This window comes from Canis aureus, chromosome 20 (genome assembly GCF_053574225.1).
Source record: "Canis aureus isolate CA01 chromosome 20, VMU_Caureus_v.1.0, whole genome shotgun sequence".
In the NCBI taxonomy this organism is placed as follows: domain Eukaryota; kingdom Metazoa; phylum Chordata; class Mammalia; order Carnivora; family Canidae; genus Canis; species Canis aureus.
Genome location: NC_135630.1, coordinates 36,795,913 through 36,815,005, shown reverse-complemented (window position 1 = coordinate 36,815,005; position 19,093 = coordinate 36,795,913). Strand labels below are relative to the sequence as shown.

Below are 19,093 nucleotides of genomic sequence, written 5' to 3'. Positions count from 1 at the left end.
GGCTCCATGCAGAGAGCCTGACATGGGACTCGATGCAGGGTCTCCAGGATCACGCCCTGGGCTGCAGGTGGCGCTAAACCGCTGTGCCACTGGGGCTGCCCATTTGTTTTAAATAGTGGGTAGTTAGATCATGGTTTTTTCCTACTGTGTCAACCTCTGCCCTTTCATTCATCTGTTTAGACTATGTACTTTTATTTAATTATTCAAATGTTAAAACTTAGGTTTGTTCTTTATTACTTGTTTCTTTAATATTTCTAATTTGTTTTTTGCTTCCTTTTCTAATAGATTATGTGAACATTTTTTAGAATTTCATTTTTATTTAGTGTTTTTGAGAGTATCTTTTGCATAGCTTATTTTGATGGTTGCTCTTATTATGTTTTATATATACAAATTACAGTAGTATAGTTGATGTTTGGACAAAATGGGTTTAATAGCATGGGTCAATTTATATGCATTTTAAAAATAAATACAGTATAGTATCATAAATGCATTTTCTTTTTGGTTGTCTTAATATTTTCTATTCTTTGGTTTATATTATTGTAAGAATACTGTATGCAATACACAACATACAAAACATGTGTTAATTGATGATTTTGTTATCAGTAAGGCTTCTAGTCATCAGGAGGATATTACTAGTTAAGATTTTGGAGAGTCAAGAGTTAGTGCAGATTTTCAACTATGGGGCAGAGGGTAGAAGTTGGCAGCCCTAATAACCCCTGTGTTGTTCAAGAGTCAACTGTATATTGATAACATTTTACTGCTTTGAAGTATGGAAACCTTAACTGCCTTAGGGCCCTTTACCCCCCACCCCCTTTATACTTAATTTCTTTCTCTACATACATTGGGCAGCATGGCAGATAGACTTAAAATGTTTGCTTTTAACCGTCAAATATAATTTAATCCTACAAAGAAGCTTAGGCTTTTATATTTTTTCCCAGTTTCTCCCACTGGGTTGATCTTTTGTTTTTCTAAATTTCTTCATGTTATTGTTTCCTTTCTGGCTGGAGAACTTCTTTTAGGTATCCTATAGTGATGATCTATTGGTTATAAATTCTCTTAAATTTTCCTTTTTCTGAGAAAGTTATTATTTACCCTTCACTCCTATATATATATTCTCTTATATTGAGAGGGACAGTGTGGATAGTTCTTTTCTAGTAGCACCTGGAAAATATTATGTACAGTTTCCTTATATCTATTCTAATTTGAATTGTCATACCCTATAGGCAAATGTCAAATTCTTTTTCTAGTTGCTTTTAAGATTTTTCCCTTTATTTTTTTAAGATTATATATTTGAGAGAGTGAGTGTGCAAGTACGGGGAGTAGCAGTGTAAAGGACAAGCAGACTCTGCACTAAGTGCAGAGCCCCAGGTTGGGCTTGGTTACATGACCTGAGGTAACAACTAGAGCCAGAACCCAAGTGTCAGACGCCCAACCAGCTGAGCTACCCAGGCATCCCTCTTTTTTTTCTTTTGTTTTTCAAGACTTTGATTATGAATGTCTTGGGGTGTATTTGTTTAGATTCACTTGGATTCTTGAATTTATGTTTTTACTTCTTGCCAAATTGGTGACAGTTTTAGCTACATAAATATTTTGTTATCCTGAAACTCTTTCTCTTCTCTTTTAGGGCCTCTAGGGACAAGACTATTGTATCTTTTTTCATTGCTTCACATGTCTCCGAAGGTCTGGTTATTTTCTTCTTTTCAGTCTACTTTTTTTGGTTAGGTAATTTTTATTCATCTGTCTTGAAATTCATGGATTCTTTTCTTTCTCATCTTCATTTTCCCACTGAGTATATTAAGTCAGTTTTTATTTCTATACTATATTTTTCAGTAATATAATTTTATTTTGGTTCTTTTATGTCTCATATTTCTTTGTAAAAATATTCTTTTTTTGTTTTTTTAGAATTTTCAATTCTTTTTTTTTTTTTTTAAGATTTTATTTATTCATGAGAGAGACACAGAGAGAGGCAGACACCTGTAAGCGCAGAGAGAGAAGCAGGCTCCATGTAGGAAGCCCAATGTGGGACTTGATCCCGGGACTCAAGGATCACGCCCTGAGCTGAAGGCAGGAGCTCAACTGCTGAGCCACCCAGGCATCCATGCAGAAATATTCTAATTAACAATTTTTCTTCTTTTAAAAAACAAACTGCATTCATTAATGGCTCATTGAGATGTTCTTATGATGGCTGCTTCAAAATCCTCATCAGAGAATTCCAACATCTGAGTCATGTCCATGTTGGCATCTGTTGAATTGGTTTTTGTCATTGTAGTTGAAATTATATTGGTTCTTTGTATGACAAGTGATTTTAGGTGGCATTTTTGATATTTTGGGCAATATTTTGTGAGACTCTGGATCATACTCAATCTTCTTTATTTCAGGGAGTCACCTTGGTAGCATATAGGTCCTGACCTGCTTTTCTGGGTTGTAGTTCTAATTTGGTTTCCAGAACCTTTGTATTATTATTTTGTGTATATGTTATCCAGAGACCTAACTGAAAGTTATGCATGTATTCTACTCTGTAGTTGAGTTTTAAAACCTTTTGCTCTGTTAGTTTTGGTCAGTTTTACATGCAATTCATCATGGGTATCTTTTATTTCAAAATTTAACTGTTCCCTTTTCCTAGTTAACTTCTCTCTAAATCTTCCTTCTCCTTTCTGTTAGAGAGATATCACCTGCTATAGTGCGATGGTGATTATTGAAAGTCTAGGCTTCCTTCTCACCTTCTGCTGTCACTGCTCTAGTGAGGGAAGCCAAACACTGCCTGTTGCCCATTCAGCGAAGTGGAAGTTCAACAGTATACTCCACTTCTGATAGCACCACTAAGGAATAACTATGTCTTCCAACTTGCTTTTGGTTGTCTTTATAGTCTTTCCACTGGCTCCCAGCTAGTACCAGGAAGCTCGTGGAACTCTAGGCTCCCTACTTTATTTCCATGGCACTACTGGAGATGGGCTCAGTTTTTTTCCATTTGGTTTAGCAGTAGTAGAGTCAGTGCCTGGGTGGCTTAGTTGGTTAAGCCCCTGACTTTTGAACACCTGGCTCTGTTCATGGTCTCAGGGTCGTGAGATTGAGCCCTGTGTTGCAGAGTCTACTTGAGATTAAACACCCCTCTCTCTGCCCTTCCCCCCATGTGCATGCATACTCTTTTTCCTCTCTCTCACTAATAAATTAATGAAATCTTAAAAAAACTCTTTATTTTCTGGTAATTTGGATAGAGAAAGAAGGCTTTTTTGTTTGGGGGGGGGGTTATTTTTTAAATTCTTTAAATTAAAAAAATTTTTTTGGTAGGCTCCATGCCCAGCATGGAGCCCAGCTCAGAGCCCAACATGGGGCTTGAAGTCACAACCCTGAGTCCTGAGATCAAAAGTCAAGATGCTTAACTGATTGAGCCACCCAGGCAGCCTTGAAAGCAGGCTTTTTTTGGCCTGTTTCCATCAGCACCTCTTAGCATTTCTGCGTTGTAGTATTCCCTAGAACCAAATCTATGATCAATGGGAGACGGAAACAAAACTGATTACTTAGAGTAGAAAATAACCCATTCATTTGGAGACAAATCCATATATCTGTGGTCAACAGGCTTTTGACAAAGTTACCAAGATATATTCAGTGTGGAGAGAATAGTTTCTTCCACAAATGATGCTTGGACAACTGGATACCCACATGCAAAACAACGATGTTGCACCCCTATCTAGGTATATATCTACTGTGTGTAAAAATAAGCTCCAAACAGCTGAAAGAACTACATGTTAAGAGCTAAAACTGTAAAACTTCTAGAAGAAAATACATAGATAATTCTACATGACCTTGGATTTGGCAAGGAATTTGTAGATATGACACCAAAAGAAATAAAGGAATACATTTGGCTTCACAAAAAACTTAAAACTTTTGTGTATCCAAGTTACATGATCAAGACACCTACAAATGGGAGAAAATATTTGCATTCAGAATGTAAAAAGAACTTAGAGAACTCAACAGCCAAATATTATCAACCCAGTTTTAAAAATGGGCAGAGAGGCTCAGACTTAACGACCCAGAGATCAAGAGTTGCATACTCTACTGACTGAGTTAGGCCCTCCCAAGTCAGACTATTTCTTAAGTGCTGTGTAACATGTGAAGTCTTATTCCCAATCAAGTCATTGGTATGAAAATAGTTGGCAATTTAATAGAAGGGGACAGAAGTTCAGGGGCTTAAAAATCTGAGAATGTATTGCCTGTCAGTGTTGATTTCCTTTTATTTTTCTTCCTAGAAACATGATCAGGGGCAAGTTCTGTTGGATATAGTCTTCAAGCATCTTGATTTGACTGAGCGTGACTATTTTGGTTTACAGTTGGCTGATGATTCTACAGACAACCCAGTAAGTTTAAGCTGTTGTCTTTTGTTTCATTTCAGTGTTTCTCTGTTCATAATATAAAGTGCTTTCTAATTCATAATGTTTACTAATCTGATTAGTGAGATTTTTTAAAAGATTTTATTAGAATTATTAGAGTTAATTCTTTTGCCTTTGATCCTAATTTTCTTAATGTTTTCATTTGTAAAGATTTTTCCTTAAGGTTTTCATAATTGTAAGTCAGTCTATAAATCTAGTGCTAGTTTCTTTATTTATGTGTCTCAGAAAACTTAGATGTAAATCTAACTCCTGATTCTTGACTGAAAGAGAAAATTGGGCATAAAGTTTAAAATATTAATGCAGTATTAAAATATTGAAGGTAAAATATTTTTAAATGTTAATATATCTTAGCCTTACATAAATTAACCTCCATTAAAATGATATGAGTTTTTTGTCATTCATGGCAATCTGTCTCTAACTAAAATTCTTTTTTTTTCTTTAAAGATTTATTTATTTATGATAGAGAGAGAGAGAGAGAGGCAGAGACACAGAAGGAGGGAGAAGCAGGCCCATGCTGGGAGCCTGACGTGGGACTCGATCCCGGGACTCCAGGATTGTGCCCTGGGCCAAAGGCAGATGCTAAACCGCTGAGCCACCCAGGGATCCCTTCTAACTAAAATTCTTAATTTGTTAAATGTAAATTTTCCATTAGAAAGATTCAAAGGAGACCATCCCAAATGAGATAGAGATTAAATTTCAGAGCTCTACAGTTCTTAGGCATGAAGTTACTTGTATTGTTACTAATTCTTTAATAGTTGCAGTTCTGATTCTTTTTGTTGGAAAAATAACATAATAGAAAATACAAGATACCACGTGATGAATAACAGAAATGTTGAATTCTTTGAAAATTTATATGCTTTAAAAGATAGGGTCTTTTACAAAAGAACATGATATTCTTTTGATTAGTACCGGAGAGTGACTGTTTTGAAGGAAACTTTCTGTATATATAGTTTATGAAGTTGGGAGGCTGAACAAATGGTTCTGGATTAGTGCTTTAGAAATTGGTTTGTAAGGGCATATTAATAGAATGGCTATAGAAAATACTGTGTGAAAGGTAGTGTTTCTCTCTATCTCTTGTCTTGTTCTATCACTTTCATAGTCAGAATCCTAGGTTTTGATGAATGGTTAATAAGAAGTAAATAGGAAGTGTTAAATATTACTTTTTTCTTGGTATCATTTACTGGTTTTGTATAAAAAACTATTAGAATAATGTGGATAAAAGAAAGCAAGAGGCAGCTAGTCTCAATGGAAAGAAGTCATTTTGTACTGAACTGAAATAAAAACAAGCTTTCCCTATAAGTTGATGCCTTCACCAGAGACTGGAGCTTCTACACAGGCCTAAAGGAGGAGTATTATTTCTTGATAAATAAACAAATGTGAAAATGGAAGTGAGTAGAAATGTCAGTAATGAGACCTTTCCCAGAAAGATAAATTGTGAGCCAGGCAAATTCCCAAGAGGTGTCTGCTATACCTCACTGTGTGCAATGTTGAGCTTTTAAAACAACAAAAAAAACACACAATTCTTAGATTATCTTGCTGACAGTTCTAGGTCCAACCTTCTAGCCGGAAGTGTGTCTGTAAATTGATCAGAGAAGTGATAAGACAACAAAGGTGAAAGAGCAGCTACTCATTACCGTTGTCCCTGCCAGGAGTATGAAAAACCATCACTTGTGACACAGTATTCTAGAAGGGCTAATATTGAGAACACATATAGGAGATAATAATCCTGTTACATAAGCTTGTATACAGGAAGACATTTTTATTCTAAGGCAGTTACAGCAGGATGAATATGGGGAACCAGAGGTATTTTTAGCTGAGTTAATCTTTTTGTAGTCCGCTGCTTTTTCTTATTTTGTCTTACTTTTCTCTAGTGAGCTTTCCTTCCCAAAGATATATTTCTACATCCAAGGGTCCAATTGCTAAGGATCTAAAATAATTCTTCACCAAAATTTAGAATTAAAATTTCAAAGACCCAGAAGAAGCCTTAGAGATTATCTTGTCTGGCATCCTATTTTTCATGAGAAATTATCGAAGTCCAATGAAATAAAACCCAAGTTTCTTGCTGGCATTAATGAAACTAGTCTTGGGTCTCACAACTCCCCCTGCAGGTCTTTTCCACATTACTACAATTTCAGTATTTAAATATTCAGAAGAATCTATGCAATGCCAAAAGGAAGGATGTACAGAGCACAAATGTTTTTAGTAATGCCCTGTTTCTGATTGTTAATATGAAAAAACATCAAGACTTTGGGGATAATTAGTGGACTGACAGAGGGATGCCATTCTGAAAAAGAGAAAGAAGTATGGGGGTAGCATTTATAAAACATCTATTGTGGACTTGTTTGTAAACCAAATTCTCATAAATAGATGCACAGAACTTAGAAAAATTAATGTGTTGAGGAGAGGAGATATCCATGCAATAAAATTTCCAGCGGCAATCAAAAGGAATTTGATTATGTTCTAGAAGAATTAATTCTTGTCAGTTCTTAGTTCAGAGTTTTTTTCATTTCACAGTTTAGTTAAGATATATTTCTGTTGTATGTCTATGTATATATGTATACATGTATGGTATATGTTAGGTATATATGTATGTGTTGTGTGTGTGTGTTTATAATAGTTTTAGAGGATCAGGGCTAATATTCTCTTAGGCACATAAACATTGAAATTAATTTAATTGGACTTAATTGATAAAAAAACTAATGTTTTATTGTGATCTTATGCATAACAAATATGGACTCCTAGTAGGATATCCTTTTCTTCAGAATCTTTCTGGGTGTTGAATTCCAGTACAGCAAACAAAATCAATTAAAAACTTTGACCTTTCAAAATTTCTTCTGTTTTTATTAATACCTATGTATCCCAGCTTTAGCTCTTAGCATATAACGTATGGTTTTATAGTAGTATTCAGTGAATGTTTATTGAGGGAGCAAAATAATAATGTGGTTACAATTCATTATGCATAATTTCTCTCTTTTTAAAAAATTTTATTTATTTACTTGAGAGCAAGGTAGAGAGAGCATTAGAGAACATGAGCTGGGCTGGAGAAGAGGCAGATGGAGAGGGAAAGGCAGACTATCAGCTCAGCAGGGAACCTGACCAGGGGCTCAATCCCAGGACCCTAAAGATTATGACCTGAGCTGAAGACAGATGCTAAACCTACTGAGCCACCCAGGCCCCCTCATAATTTCTTTATAAACACTTAAAGATGGCTCTTATTGGCCATTATCATTGCAATAATCATTGGAACCCTCTAATTATATTATTCATGTGCGTTTACTTTTTTATTTCTTTGGTTTTTGTCCCTAAAGTGAAGTAGTGTCATTCAGTGTGGGACAGAGCTTAGATTATCAACTACTGTTGACTTGTACTTTCTTTTTAAAAAATATATATTTTATTTATTTACTCTTGGGAGACACAGAGAAATAGAGGCAAAGACATAGGCAGAGGGAGAAGCAGGCTCCCTATGGGGAAACTGGAGCAGGACTTGATTCCAGGACCCTGGGATCACGACCTGAGCCAAAGGCAGATGTCTACCACTAAGCCCACCCAGGTGCCCCATTGACTTGTTCTTTCTTCATCAGAAGGATGACTTCTGATACTTTGTGTTGTGGTTATGATCTTTTACTGTTTACTACTGTTTCCATATTCCCTAATCTTGTGGCTTTCAAACCTAACTTACATCAGAATCACCTGGATACTTCTTAAAATACAGATTTCTGGGCTCTAAGAGTTTCTGATTCAGAAAGTCTGGTGTGAAGCTCAATAACTTGCAGTGCAAACAAGTTCCCTTTATGATAATGCTGCTAGTCCAGGGAACCATGTCTTGAAAATTACTGCTCTAACCCAATAGGCTAAGATTAATGAAATAAGAAATAATTACGCTTCAACATTATTAGATGCAACAAATAATAATATAAGCACAGAATATTTTATTATTGTTTAAAGATTTTATTTATTCGCGAGAGACCCAGAGAGAGAGAGAGAAGCAGAGACAAAGGCAGAGGGAGAAGCAGGCCCCTAGAAGGGAGCCCAATATGGGACTCCATCCTGGGATTGCAGGATCATGCTCTGAGCTGAAGGCAGATGCCCAACCAGTGAGCCATCCAGGCGCCCCAGCACAGAATATTTTAATAATAACACAGCAGGTTTTATCAAGCAATTGTGTAACTTTCTTTTTTTTTTAAATACTACATTTTATAAGGTAAAAATTAACTTGCATATATGAGACATTTTGAAGATTTAATAATAGACTCTACAAAGTGAAAAAAATGAACAGTTAATTTTGAGAAGATACAAACAGAGCTCCAGGCCTAAATTGAAACTCCTTCAGTATTTGATAGAATTGATGATGAAATACTCATCCCTAATAGCTATCTCTTCTTTTTTTTATTGAGATATGATTGACATGTAACATAATATTAGTTTCAGATGTAGAACATAATGACTCTATATTTGTGTATATTATGAAATTATTACCGCAGTTAAGTATGGTTAACATCCATCACCATACTATTACAAATTTTATACTTGTGATGAACTTTTAAAATCTATTCTCTTAGCAACTTTCAAATATACAGTATATTAACTGTCATTAATATAAAATGGTAACTATAAAAAAAATGGTAACTATAGTTACTATGCCATACATTACATTCTCTAGGACTTCCAGTTATAAAATAACTGGAAATACGTACGGTTTGACTCCCTTTACCATTTCATCCATGCACTATGTGCCACCCCTGGCAGCCACCTATCTGTTCAAGAATTCAGCATTTTGGTTGGGTTTGTGTTTGTGTTTTGTGTTTTTAGGTTCCCAGAAGTGAGATCATAATGGTATTTGTTTTTCTCTGTCTGGTTCATTTTCTTTAGCATAATACCCTCAGAAGTCCACCATACAAGTTGTCACAAATGGCAAGATACCCTTCTTTATTATGGTTTGGTAATATTCCTGTGTGTGTGTGTGTGTGTGTGTGTGCGCGCGCGCGCGCATGTGCATATACACATCCTGTCTTTTTGTCCATTCATCCAGCAGTGGACACTTAGGTTACTTCCGTATCTTGGCTGTTGTAAAATAATGCTTCAGTGAATACTAGGATGCAGATATCTTTTCAAGTTAGTGTTTAGGGGGCACCTGGGTGGCTCAGTGTTTGAGCATCTGCCTCTGGCTCAAGTCGGAATTGTGGATCCTGGAATTGTGGCCTGCATCAGGCTTCCTGCAGAGAACCTGCTTCTCCCTCTGCCTAAGTCTGTGCCTCTGTCTCTCATGAATAAATAATTAAAATCTTAAAAAAAAAAGTTAGTGTTTGGTTTCCTTTGGATAAGTATCAGAGTGGAATTGCTTGATCATATAGAAATTCTATTTTTAATTTTTTTCAGGCATCTCCATACTGTTTTACATAATGGCTGCAGCAGTTAACATTCCCACTAACAGTGCACAAAAGTGTTATTCTTTATCTCCACATCCTCACCAACACTTGGTATTTCTTGTTTAAGCCAATGTTTTCTTATTAAGTTTCTGTCTAGATGATCTGCTTACTTGATAATAGTTGGGTATTAAAGTCCCCTAATACCATTGTATTATCTATTTCTTCCTTTAAGTCTGTTAATGCTTGCTTTATATGTTTATGTGCTTTGTGTTAGGTGCATAAATATTTACAAATTTTATATCCTGTTAGATTGACCCCTTAGTCATTATATAATAACTATGTCTCTTATGGAAATCTTTGTCTTAAAGTCTATTTTGTCTTATATAAGTATAGCTACCCAGGTTTCTTTCTGTTTCCATTTTGCATGTGTTGTGGTTTGAAGGTGGGGTTCAGAACTTATGGTCAAGAAAGAATTCTTAGACATCTTTGGTGCAAGGTGGTTTTTATGGAAGCCCAGGGACAGGACCAGTGTGCAGAAGTAGATGTTGCCCTATTTCTGCCCTGAGATTTTGAGGAGCAACTTAATATATTTTTAAATTGGGGGAAGTAAAGATTAAGGGAAGTTTCCAAAAGGACTTTCATATGCTAACGAAGACTCACAGGATGCTGGAGGCCTAGGTTTTGTCAAGCCTAGGTTGTTTTACCCTCTAGCAAAGCATTAAGCATTAAGACAGTTGCAAATTTCCTGGTCATACTATGTGGTCCTCAAGTATTTGTCAGTGGGCTGCAGGGTATAAGAAAATTTAATTTTATATGCATTTCCTTCTGCCTTTGTTCCCAACATCAATGGAATATTTTTTTCCATGCCTTCATCTTTAGTCTATGTATCCTTCCCTATGAAGCAAGTCTCTTGTAGGTAGCATATAGATGGGTCTTATTTTCTTTCTTTGCAATTTGATGATTTTTGTAGTGGTATGGTTAGATTCCTTTCTCTTTATTTTTATATATCGACTATAGGTTTTGCTATGTAGTTATCATGAAGCTTACATAAAGCAACTTATCCTTATAAGTGTTTTAAGTTGATAACAGTTTACATGTTTTTAACTTGTGTATCTAGTAACAAATTACTGATTATAGTTATTTTTATTAGTTCTATCTTTTAACCTTTATACTAGCTTAATATGTAATTAATCCACTACCTTTACAACGTTAGATTATTCTGAATTTTACTGCATATTTACTTTTACCGGTGAGATTTATACTTTCCTGTTTTCTTGTTGCTAATTAGTACCCTTTCATTTCAGTTTAAAGAAGTACCTTTAACATTTATCTTAAGGCTAGTCCAGTGGTGATGCTTTTGCTTTTGATTGTCTGGATAACGCTTGATCACTCTTTCAATTCTGAAGGCAGTTCTGCATTCAGAGTATTTTTGGTTGTCAGTTTCATTCAGCAGTTTGACTATGCCCTTGTCTTCTGGCCTGCAAAGTTTCTGCTAAAAAAATCTGACAATTTTACTAGATTTCCTTTGTATGTAACAGGTTGGTTTTTTCTTGCTGCTTTTAAGATTCTCTCCTTGAAAAAAAAAAATGTGTCCTGCAGTGGGTCTCTTTAGATTCCTCTTATTTGGAACTCTGTGATTTTTTTGGATCTGATTGTCTATTTCCTTCCCCGGCTTAGGATAGCTTTCAGCCATTATTTCTTCAAATAAGTTTTCTGCTCCTTTCTGTCTCTTTTCTACTGTGGGAGCCCTATGGAATGAATACTGAATGGCTAGAGGTTGTCCCATAAGTCCTTTAAGCTATCTTTCTTCTGTTTCATCTAAATCTGATGTTGATATTGTATTAGGCCAAAAAAAAAAATCTGCTCTTGAACCATTCTAATGTATGTTTCAGTTCAGCTATTGTGTTCTTCAGTTCTGTGATTTCCTTTTGGTACTTTATTATAAATTCTGTCTCTGTTGAAATTCTCACTGTGTTCGTTAGTTCTTCTAAGCTAGGTGAGTAACTATGAGTATTACTTGTACTCTTTATGAGGTAAATCACTTATCTTTTAAAGATTTTATTTCAGAGAGAGAAAAAAGCAAGTGTAAGCATGAGCAGGGGGAGGGACAGAGGGGAAAAGCAGACTTCCAGGAAGCCCAGGTGGCTCAGGGGTTTTGCACCGCCTTCAGCCCAGGGTGTGATCCTGGAGTCCCAGGATGGAGTCCCACATTGGGCTCCCTGCATGGAGCCTGCTTTTCCCTCTGCCTGTGTCTCTGCTTCTCTCTCTCTCTCTCTCTCTCTCTCTCTGTGTTGCATGAATAAATAAATAAAATCTTAAGAAGAGCAGACTTCCTGCTGAGCAGGGAGCCCAACACAGGGTTCCAACCCAGGACTCTGGGATCATGATCTGAGCCAAAGGCAGATACTTAACCAAGTGAGCCACCCAAGCACCCCTCTGTGTTGCTTTCTGTGAGTTATGTAAAACAGCCACCTCTCCCAGTCTCGAAGAAATGGCCTTGTGTTGAAACTTACCATTTACCTCTACCCTAGCTTATGATTTTCCAAGCAGCCTCTTTTGTTTTTAGTATCTCCCAGTAGTTAAAGGTGTGCCCAAGATCTTTCAGTGTCTCAGTCAGCACCTAGATTTGAGCTGAGTGGAAGCCAGACCCTCCGAAGCAGCTTTTAAAATATGCAACTGTACCTCTTTTAGGGAATTACTGGGACGTGGGCTTTGTTCACTTCCTCAGTGCTGAGCTGTGGGGTGAGCCCTCACTTAAGAACTATTTTTTTTGTTTGCTACTGTCCTCCTTGAATCTATGAACACAAGTTCTGCTGGCCATCAGAGCCAAGCCATAAAAGGGTGTGTCCTCTGGGTAGCTGGAACAAAAACAAGGCACCAGACACAAGTTCCTTTCTTAGCAACACCAACAACCTGGGTGGGGCAAGAGAGTATAAAGAAGGCACCATCTTGGGGATCCCTGGGTGGCTCAGCAGTTTAACGCCTACCTTTGGCCCAGGGTGTGATCCTGGAGACTCGGGATCGAGTCCCACATCGGGCTCCCTGCATGGAGCCTGCATCTCCCTCTGCCTGTGTCTCTGCCTCTTTCTCTCTGTATCTCTCAGGAATAAACAAAATCTTAAAAAAAAAAAAAAAAAAAAAAAAAAAAAAAAAAAAAAAAAGAAGGCACCATCTTCCTTCCCTAGAAGGCACCATCTTCCTTCCCTAGAGAGTACCTAACTAAATTCTTGTATGTGTGCCAAACTGGAAGCCTACCCCTCAGGCTAAATCTTCAACACAAGCAAATAGGCCTCTTTCACATAAAGACTAAGGGTGTGTTTCATTCTCCCATCTCTGCATTCTACTGTGGGGGTGGTAGCCAGCCTAGAACTGTTTCTCCATTTGTCATTAGTCCCACTGGACCCATGAACAGAAGCCGTGGTGGGCTCTAGAGCCAGATAATCAAGGAGTATTCCCTGGACAGCAGTCATAAAACCTAGGGCACCAGATATACATAAAAGCTGTCTTCTGGGAGACACTGGTTGTCTGGAGCATGGCAGAGGGAGCACTTAAAGATATTACCTGCCCTCTGAGGTCTCTTGAGAGGATTACAGTCAGCTCTTAGGTATGTGTTTAGGTATTTATTTTTAAAGATTTTGTTTATTATATATATAGAGAAAGCATAAGTGGGGGAAACCTTTTTGTGGGGGAGGGAATTGAGGTAGAATCTGTTGAGCACGAGCCCAAGGTGGGGCTTGATCCCACAGCTAAGATCGTGTCCTGAGCTGAAACCAGGAGACAGACACTCAAGTGCCTGAACCACTGAGACACCCCTAGATGTGATTGAAAGCCTGTTACTCTGACTACAGCTATAAGAAAAGCTAATAGGGGGATGCCTGGGTGACTCAGTGGTTGAACGTCTGCCTTTGGCTCAGGGTGTGATCCCGGAGTCCCAGGATTGAGTCCCACATCGGGCCTCCTGCAAGGAGCCTGCTTCTCCCTCTGTCTGTGTCTCTGCCTTTCTGTCTCTCATGAGTAAATAAATAAAATCTTAAAAAAAGAGAAAAGAAAAGAAGAAAAGAAAAGAAAAGAAAAGAAAAGAAAAGAAAAGAAAAGAAAAGAAACCTCCTTCACAGAAGAACTGGGTACCTCAACCTCTTGTCTCTCTCCCAACCTGTGGTTGGTAGGTGGTTAAAAACTCTCTTCACGTGGTAGAGTCCTGTGGTGGGACCTAGTGCCAGTGGTCACCAGAGCCAAGCAATCTATTAGGTGTCTCCTGGGCAGCAGTTGAAAAAATCAGGGTGCCAGACAAGGAATATATAAGTTCCTTTCCAAGGCAGAGGGAAAGTACAAAGATGGCACCTGCTGGTCTCCATCTTCGGAGAGTGTTTCATTAGGTGCCCCAGATGTATATTAAATTAGATTTCTTCCCCTTAGGCCCATCCTTTAAGATAAGCAAGTAAGTCTCTCTTGCAGAAAGTCTGGGCACTTTTAAGTTGGCTGCCTCTACTCTCCCCTGGGGTCGGTGAGTTTGCATTAAGCCTTTAAGAACTGTTTCTCAGTTTACTCCAGTCTTGGGAGTCTTGTGGTCACAGGCTCTACTTGATTTTCAAAGCTGGAGGTTTTGGGCAGTCATCTGTCAGGTGCAGGTGTTAAAAGTTGGAGTGTCAGATGTGTGGTTCAAACCCTTTGCTCTTCAGGGAGAAGCTTGGGATTGTGAGTTCCCTCCTCATTATGGGTTACCATGATGGGGGTGAGGTTTGTGGTGAGATTGTGTCTTGGCCTGTCCTTCCGACTTGGACGTGAGTTTTTTCTCTTTTACCCAGTGGGAGGAAGTCACTCATCTAGTTTGGGGGTTCCATATGTAGCTTTTAGATTCAGTGTGTCCATGGGATGAGGTGAGTTTAGGGTTCTCCTATATTGCTATCTTGAACCAAAACCTCCCTATTAGCTATTAATACTTGATAGGTATTAATCACTTTTAATAAGGTACTATATTTTAAATTCATATATATTGCATTACAAACAATGAAGACTCTTATCTCTGATACAGCATATTCAATCAGTAGAGCAATTTTAGGCACAGCAGATTATGGTGTCTGACTATAGGTAATAACATAATTTTAGTGCTCATTTATATAGGAACAAAATTAGAAGGATTACAATACTTGTTTCTAATATGTAGTAAAAAAGGAAAAACAATGTGCTGTGAGCAGTTCCACTCCCAATATGTACCCAGACATGAAAACATGTCCACACACAAAAGTTAGTACTTAGATGTTCTTAGCAGCATTATTCATGATAGCTGAAAAGTGGAAACACTTGTGTCTACCATCTGATGAGTGCATAAACCAAGTTGTATATTTGTACAATAGAATATAATTTATCAGTTACAGTAGAATATAATTTATCAATTAAAAGGAATTACATATCTCTTTATACCTAATAGGATGGGTGTACTTAAAAAGACGGCAAGTATTGATGAGGATACAAAGAAATTGGAACCCTTTGACATAGATCATGGAAATGTGATATATTGCAGGCCACTATGGATATAAATTTGGCAGTTCCTTAAAAGGTTAAATATATAATTAAATATAGAATTATCATAATACCAATCCTAGACATACACTGGAGAGAATTGATTGTCACACGTTCACACAAAATTGTTCATAGCAGTGTAATTCACGAGAGCATAAAGGTAGAAAAGGCCTAAATGTCAGCTATAAATGGAATGAGGTACTGTTAAATGCCACAACATGGATAATAAACCTTGAAAACATTATACTAAAGGAAAGAAGCTAGACACACAAGACTACCTGTTGTCTGATTACATTCATATGAAATGTCCAAAATAATAAAATCCATAGAGACAGTAAGTACTTGCTAGGGGCTGTGGGTAGGAGGTCATTGAGACCGACTGCTAATAGGTATGGAATTTCTTTGGGGTGATGCAAGTATTATTTAGTATTGGTGGTTATACAACATAGTGAATACCCTCAAGTACACTGAAGTTTACATTTTTTAAATGGTGAATTTTATATTGTGTGAAATATATCTCAGTAAGTAATTCTGCATAAAGTAATGCTAGGTCTCTGGTCAATTACATTATACATTTGATAAATATTGCCAAGTTGTCCTACATTGAGATGGTATAATTTTTATTCTCATCAGCTATGTACATGTGCCTGTTTCCACATTCTGGGAGCCATTGTGGTATGGCATTAAATTTTTAATCTTTGCCAGTGTGTTAATACTGAAAAATGAAAATCTAATGTGGGTTACTTCTATATTTCTCTAATTATGATCAAGAGAGAATATTTTATCTTAAATATTATGTATATTTCCTGTGAATTTTCTGTTCTTACTCATTATTCATATTTCTATTAGTGTTGGGTTTTTTCTTCTTTGTAGAATTTATTTTTTTTAAAGATTGTGTTTATTTGAGAGAGAGAAACAGAGAAAGCATGAGCAGGGGTAGGGGCAGAAGGAGCTGATCAGGGAGTCTGATAGAGGACTGGATCTTAGGATGCTGGGATCAAAGGTAGATGCTTAACTGACTGAGACACCCAGGTACCCCTATAGGACTTCTCTATATGTTCTCTGTTTTCCCACTTTTTCTTTTGACTTGATGATGTGTTTTTACTAGGAACAGTATCTTTAGTGTCCAGTAGTACTGATTGTAACATTGTTTCATCTTCATGGTCTAAGCCAAGAACCTAAATCCTATCTCATTGACGTTATTGATAAGTTGATTAAATTTCCCAGGACTTGTTATTGTACTTCTTCTAAGCTTTGTCAGCTTAATACATCTACATCTTAATACATCTAGTACATCTTAATACATCTTAACTTAATACATTTATATGTATGTAAATGTGTTTATATTTCTGATACTGTTTTAGAATATTTTAAGGGAGAACTGAATGTGGAAGACAGGCTTTAAATAGATTATCCAAGCCCAAATTTTGAGTATAGACAAGCATTAAGATGAAGGTAATTTATGACTTTGTCTAGAAAACATGAAGAATGAAATCACCTTAATATATAGATGGTTTGGAAGGTGGATAAATGGGTGGATATACAGGCGAAACAAATTTGTGAAGTAAGGGTGAAAACTGATTATTGATGCAGAAACTGATTCCCCTCACCCATGCCAACTGTTGAGCCATTTAGCAGGTTTAGTCAGTCCTTCACCAAATTTTTTTTAAAAGATTTTATTTATTTATTTGACAGAGCACAAGCTGGGGTGAGTGGCAGATGGAGAGAGTGGGAGAAACAGGCTCCTCACTGTGCGGGGAGCCCAACATGGGGCTCAATCCCAGGACCCTGATATCATGACCTGAGCTGAAGCAGACACTTAACTGACAGCCACTCAGGCACCCCACCAAATTTTTTAGTACAAATTATATGCCATGCCCTATGCATAGGTGCTTACTCTCTGCTTTGAACGAATCAGATTTTATCCTTTAACCTCATGGAATTCATCATCTAATGAAAGAGATGGCAATAAAAAGGGCAAATAAACATTATGATTAAGAAAATGTTATGAGGGGCACCTGAGTGGCTCAGTGGTTGAGCACCTGCCTTTGCGTCAGGTTGTGATTCTGTGATCCTGCATTGGAGTCCCACATCAGGTTCCCCACAGGGAACTTGATTCTCCCATTTTCTTTATGTCTGCCTCTCTTTCTGTGTCTCTCACGAATAAATAAATAAATAAAATCTTAAAAAAAGAAAGAAAATGTTATATAAGAAATTAATATTCCTTACCCACTCATAGAAAATAACCAAGGAAATAGGAGGTTTGTGACATACTTTTGGTAATCAGTGAAGTCCTTTCCAAGGAGGTAGCATTTAAGTTGAGACTTAGAAGTTAATAAGAATCAGCCATGGGAAATTAGGAGAAGGACATTCTATGCATGAAGAAACTTCTAATTGAAGACCCTAACTTGGCATCTATGAGAAACAGACAAGAGGCAGTTGTGGCTGGAGTTTAGTAATTTGAGGTAAGAAGTGATTATGCAAGCCCTAGTAGGGGCTTTGGACCTTGTGTTGAGAAAGAGCTTTAAGCAAAGGAGTAATGTGTTCTGAAATAGGAATCTAGCTTTGGAATGGAGAATAAAGAACTTGGTAAGAAAAGAAGCAAGGACAACGATTAAGAGGCTATAGCTAGGGGCTCCTGGGTGGTGCTGTAGTTTATGCGCCTAACTCTTGGTTTCAGCTCCAGTTGTGATCATGGGTCATGGGATTGAACCTCTCATCAGGCTCTGAGCTCAGCTCAGAGTCTGATTGGGAATCTCTCTCCCAGCCTTCCTTTCCTTCTCCCTGCTGTGTGCACATGTGCACTGTTTTCTCTGTGTCTAAAGTAAATGATCTTTTTTTGTTATTTTTAAATAAGCTATGGACAGAGCTATCTCAGACATAAAGATGATGGCAGAATGGATAGAGAAGATCTATTAAATTCAAAGTATATTTGAAGGTAGAATTAGCTGGATTTGATGTGTTGGATGTTGTGGATAATGAAAAGGAAAGACTTATGAATTACTCTTAGCCATTTGTTATTAAAATCTATGTGCTCTGCTTGGAATCAAGTATGGGTGGTAGAGTATGGTTATACATAATGATACGTAAGTTGATATTTATGTAGTGCTTTCAAACTACTGCCACGTCTAATACACATTTTGGGTTCTTTAATTTTTTTAACTGAAACATGTTGGCAGTCTGAATTTAGCTATAATTTTCCTGAAGTAGAGCTTAATTGGCATTCAGAAGTATTGAGACTACTTAAAATTCTCACACCTTTTAGTACTTCCCCAAACTAAACATTATCTCTTACAAAATCAGGGTGGAGATTTTTTGGGGGGAAGGGGAGATAGTTTTATTTTTTAAGGAATAGGGTAGAAGTTAGAAAATTTTTCTTAAGATTTGGGATGCTTAGGTGGCATAGTTGGTTGAACATCTGACTCTTGATCTCAGCTTAGATCTTAACCTCAGGGTTGTGAGTTCAAGCCGTGCATTGGGCTCCATTTCGGGTGTGGAGCCTACTTTTTAAAAAATGAAAAAAAAATTTTTTTTCTTAGTGTATTTTCTTGATGTGTAGTTAGATTTTGTCTGAATGAGAATATAAGGTCAACTATATTTTTATGAAAGATGTCAAGAATTTTAAAAACTTGCCACACTGTTATATAATATATTAACAGAAATCACTTTAGATTGCTATTTAGGATTTTTCCTTCTGGAATAGAGTTTATTGCATACTATAGAATTTCATGGGAAATTTAAATAAAAAATTAGAGTTCCCACAAATACATTCAATACGTTCTAGTAGAATTTTATTAACTTAATATGAATATCTGTAAA

General features: G+C 36.9%; 1 protein-coding gene across 13 annotated transcripts in view; it reads left to right on the top strand.

Moving 5' to 3' along the window:
- The window catches only part of PTPN4 (protein tyrosine phosphatase non-receptor type 4), a 207,697-nt gene that overhangs the window by 83,644 nt on the left and 104,960 nt on the right, over nt 1–19,093 (top strand). For 11 of the 13 annotated variants that reach the window (XM_077861382.1, XM_077861383.1, XM_077861381.1 and 8 more), the window contains one exon: nt 4,248–4,355. In XM_077861382.1, the coding sequence (XP_077717508.1) occupies nt 4,248–4,355 (108 nt within the window). Of the gene's footprint in view, nt 1–1,653; nt 1,681–4,247; nt 4,356–19,093 lie in introns of those variants that run through there. The other 2 variants (XM_077861385.1, XM_077861384.1) reach the window with 1 other exon arrangement.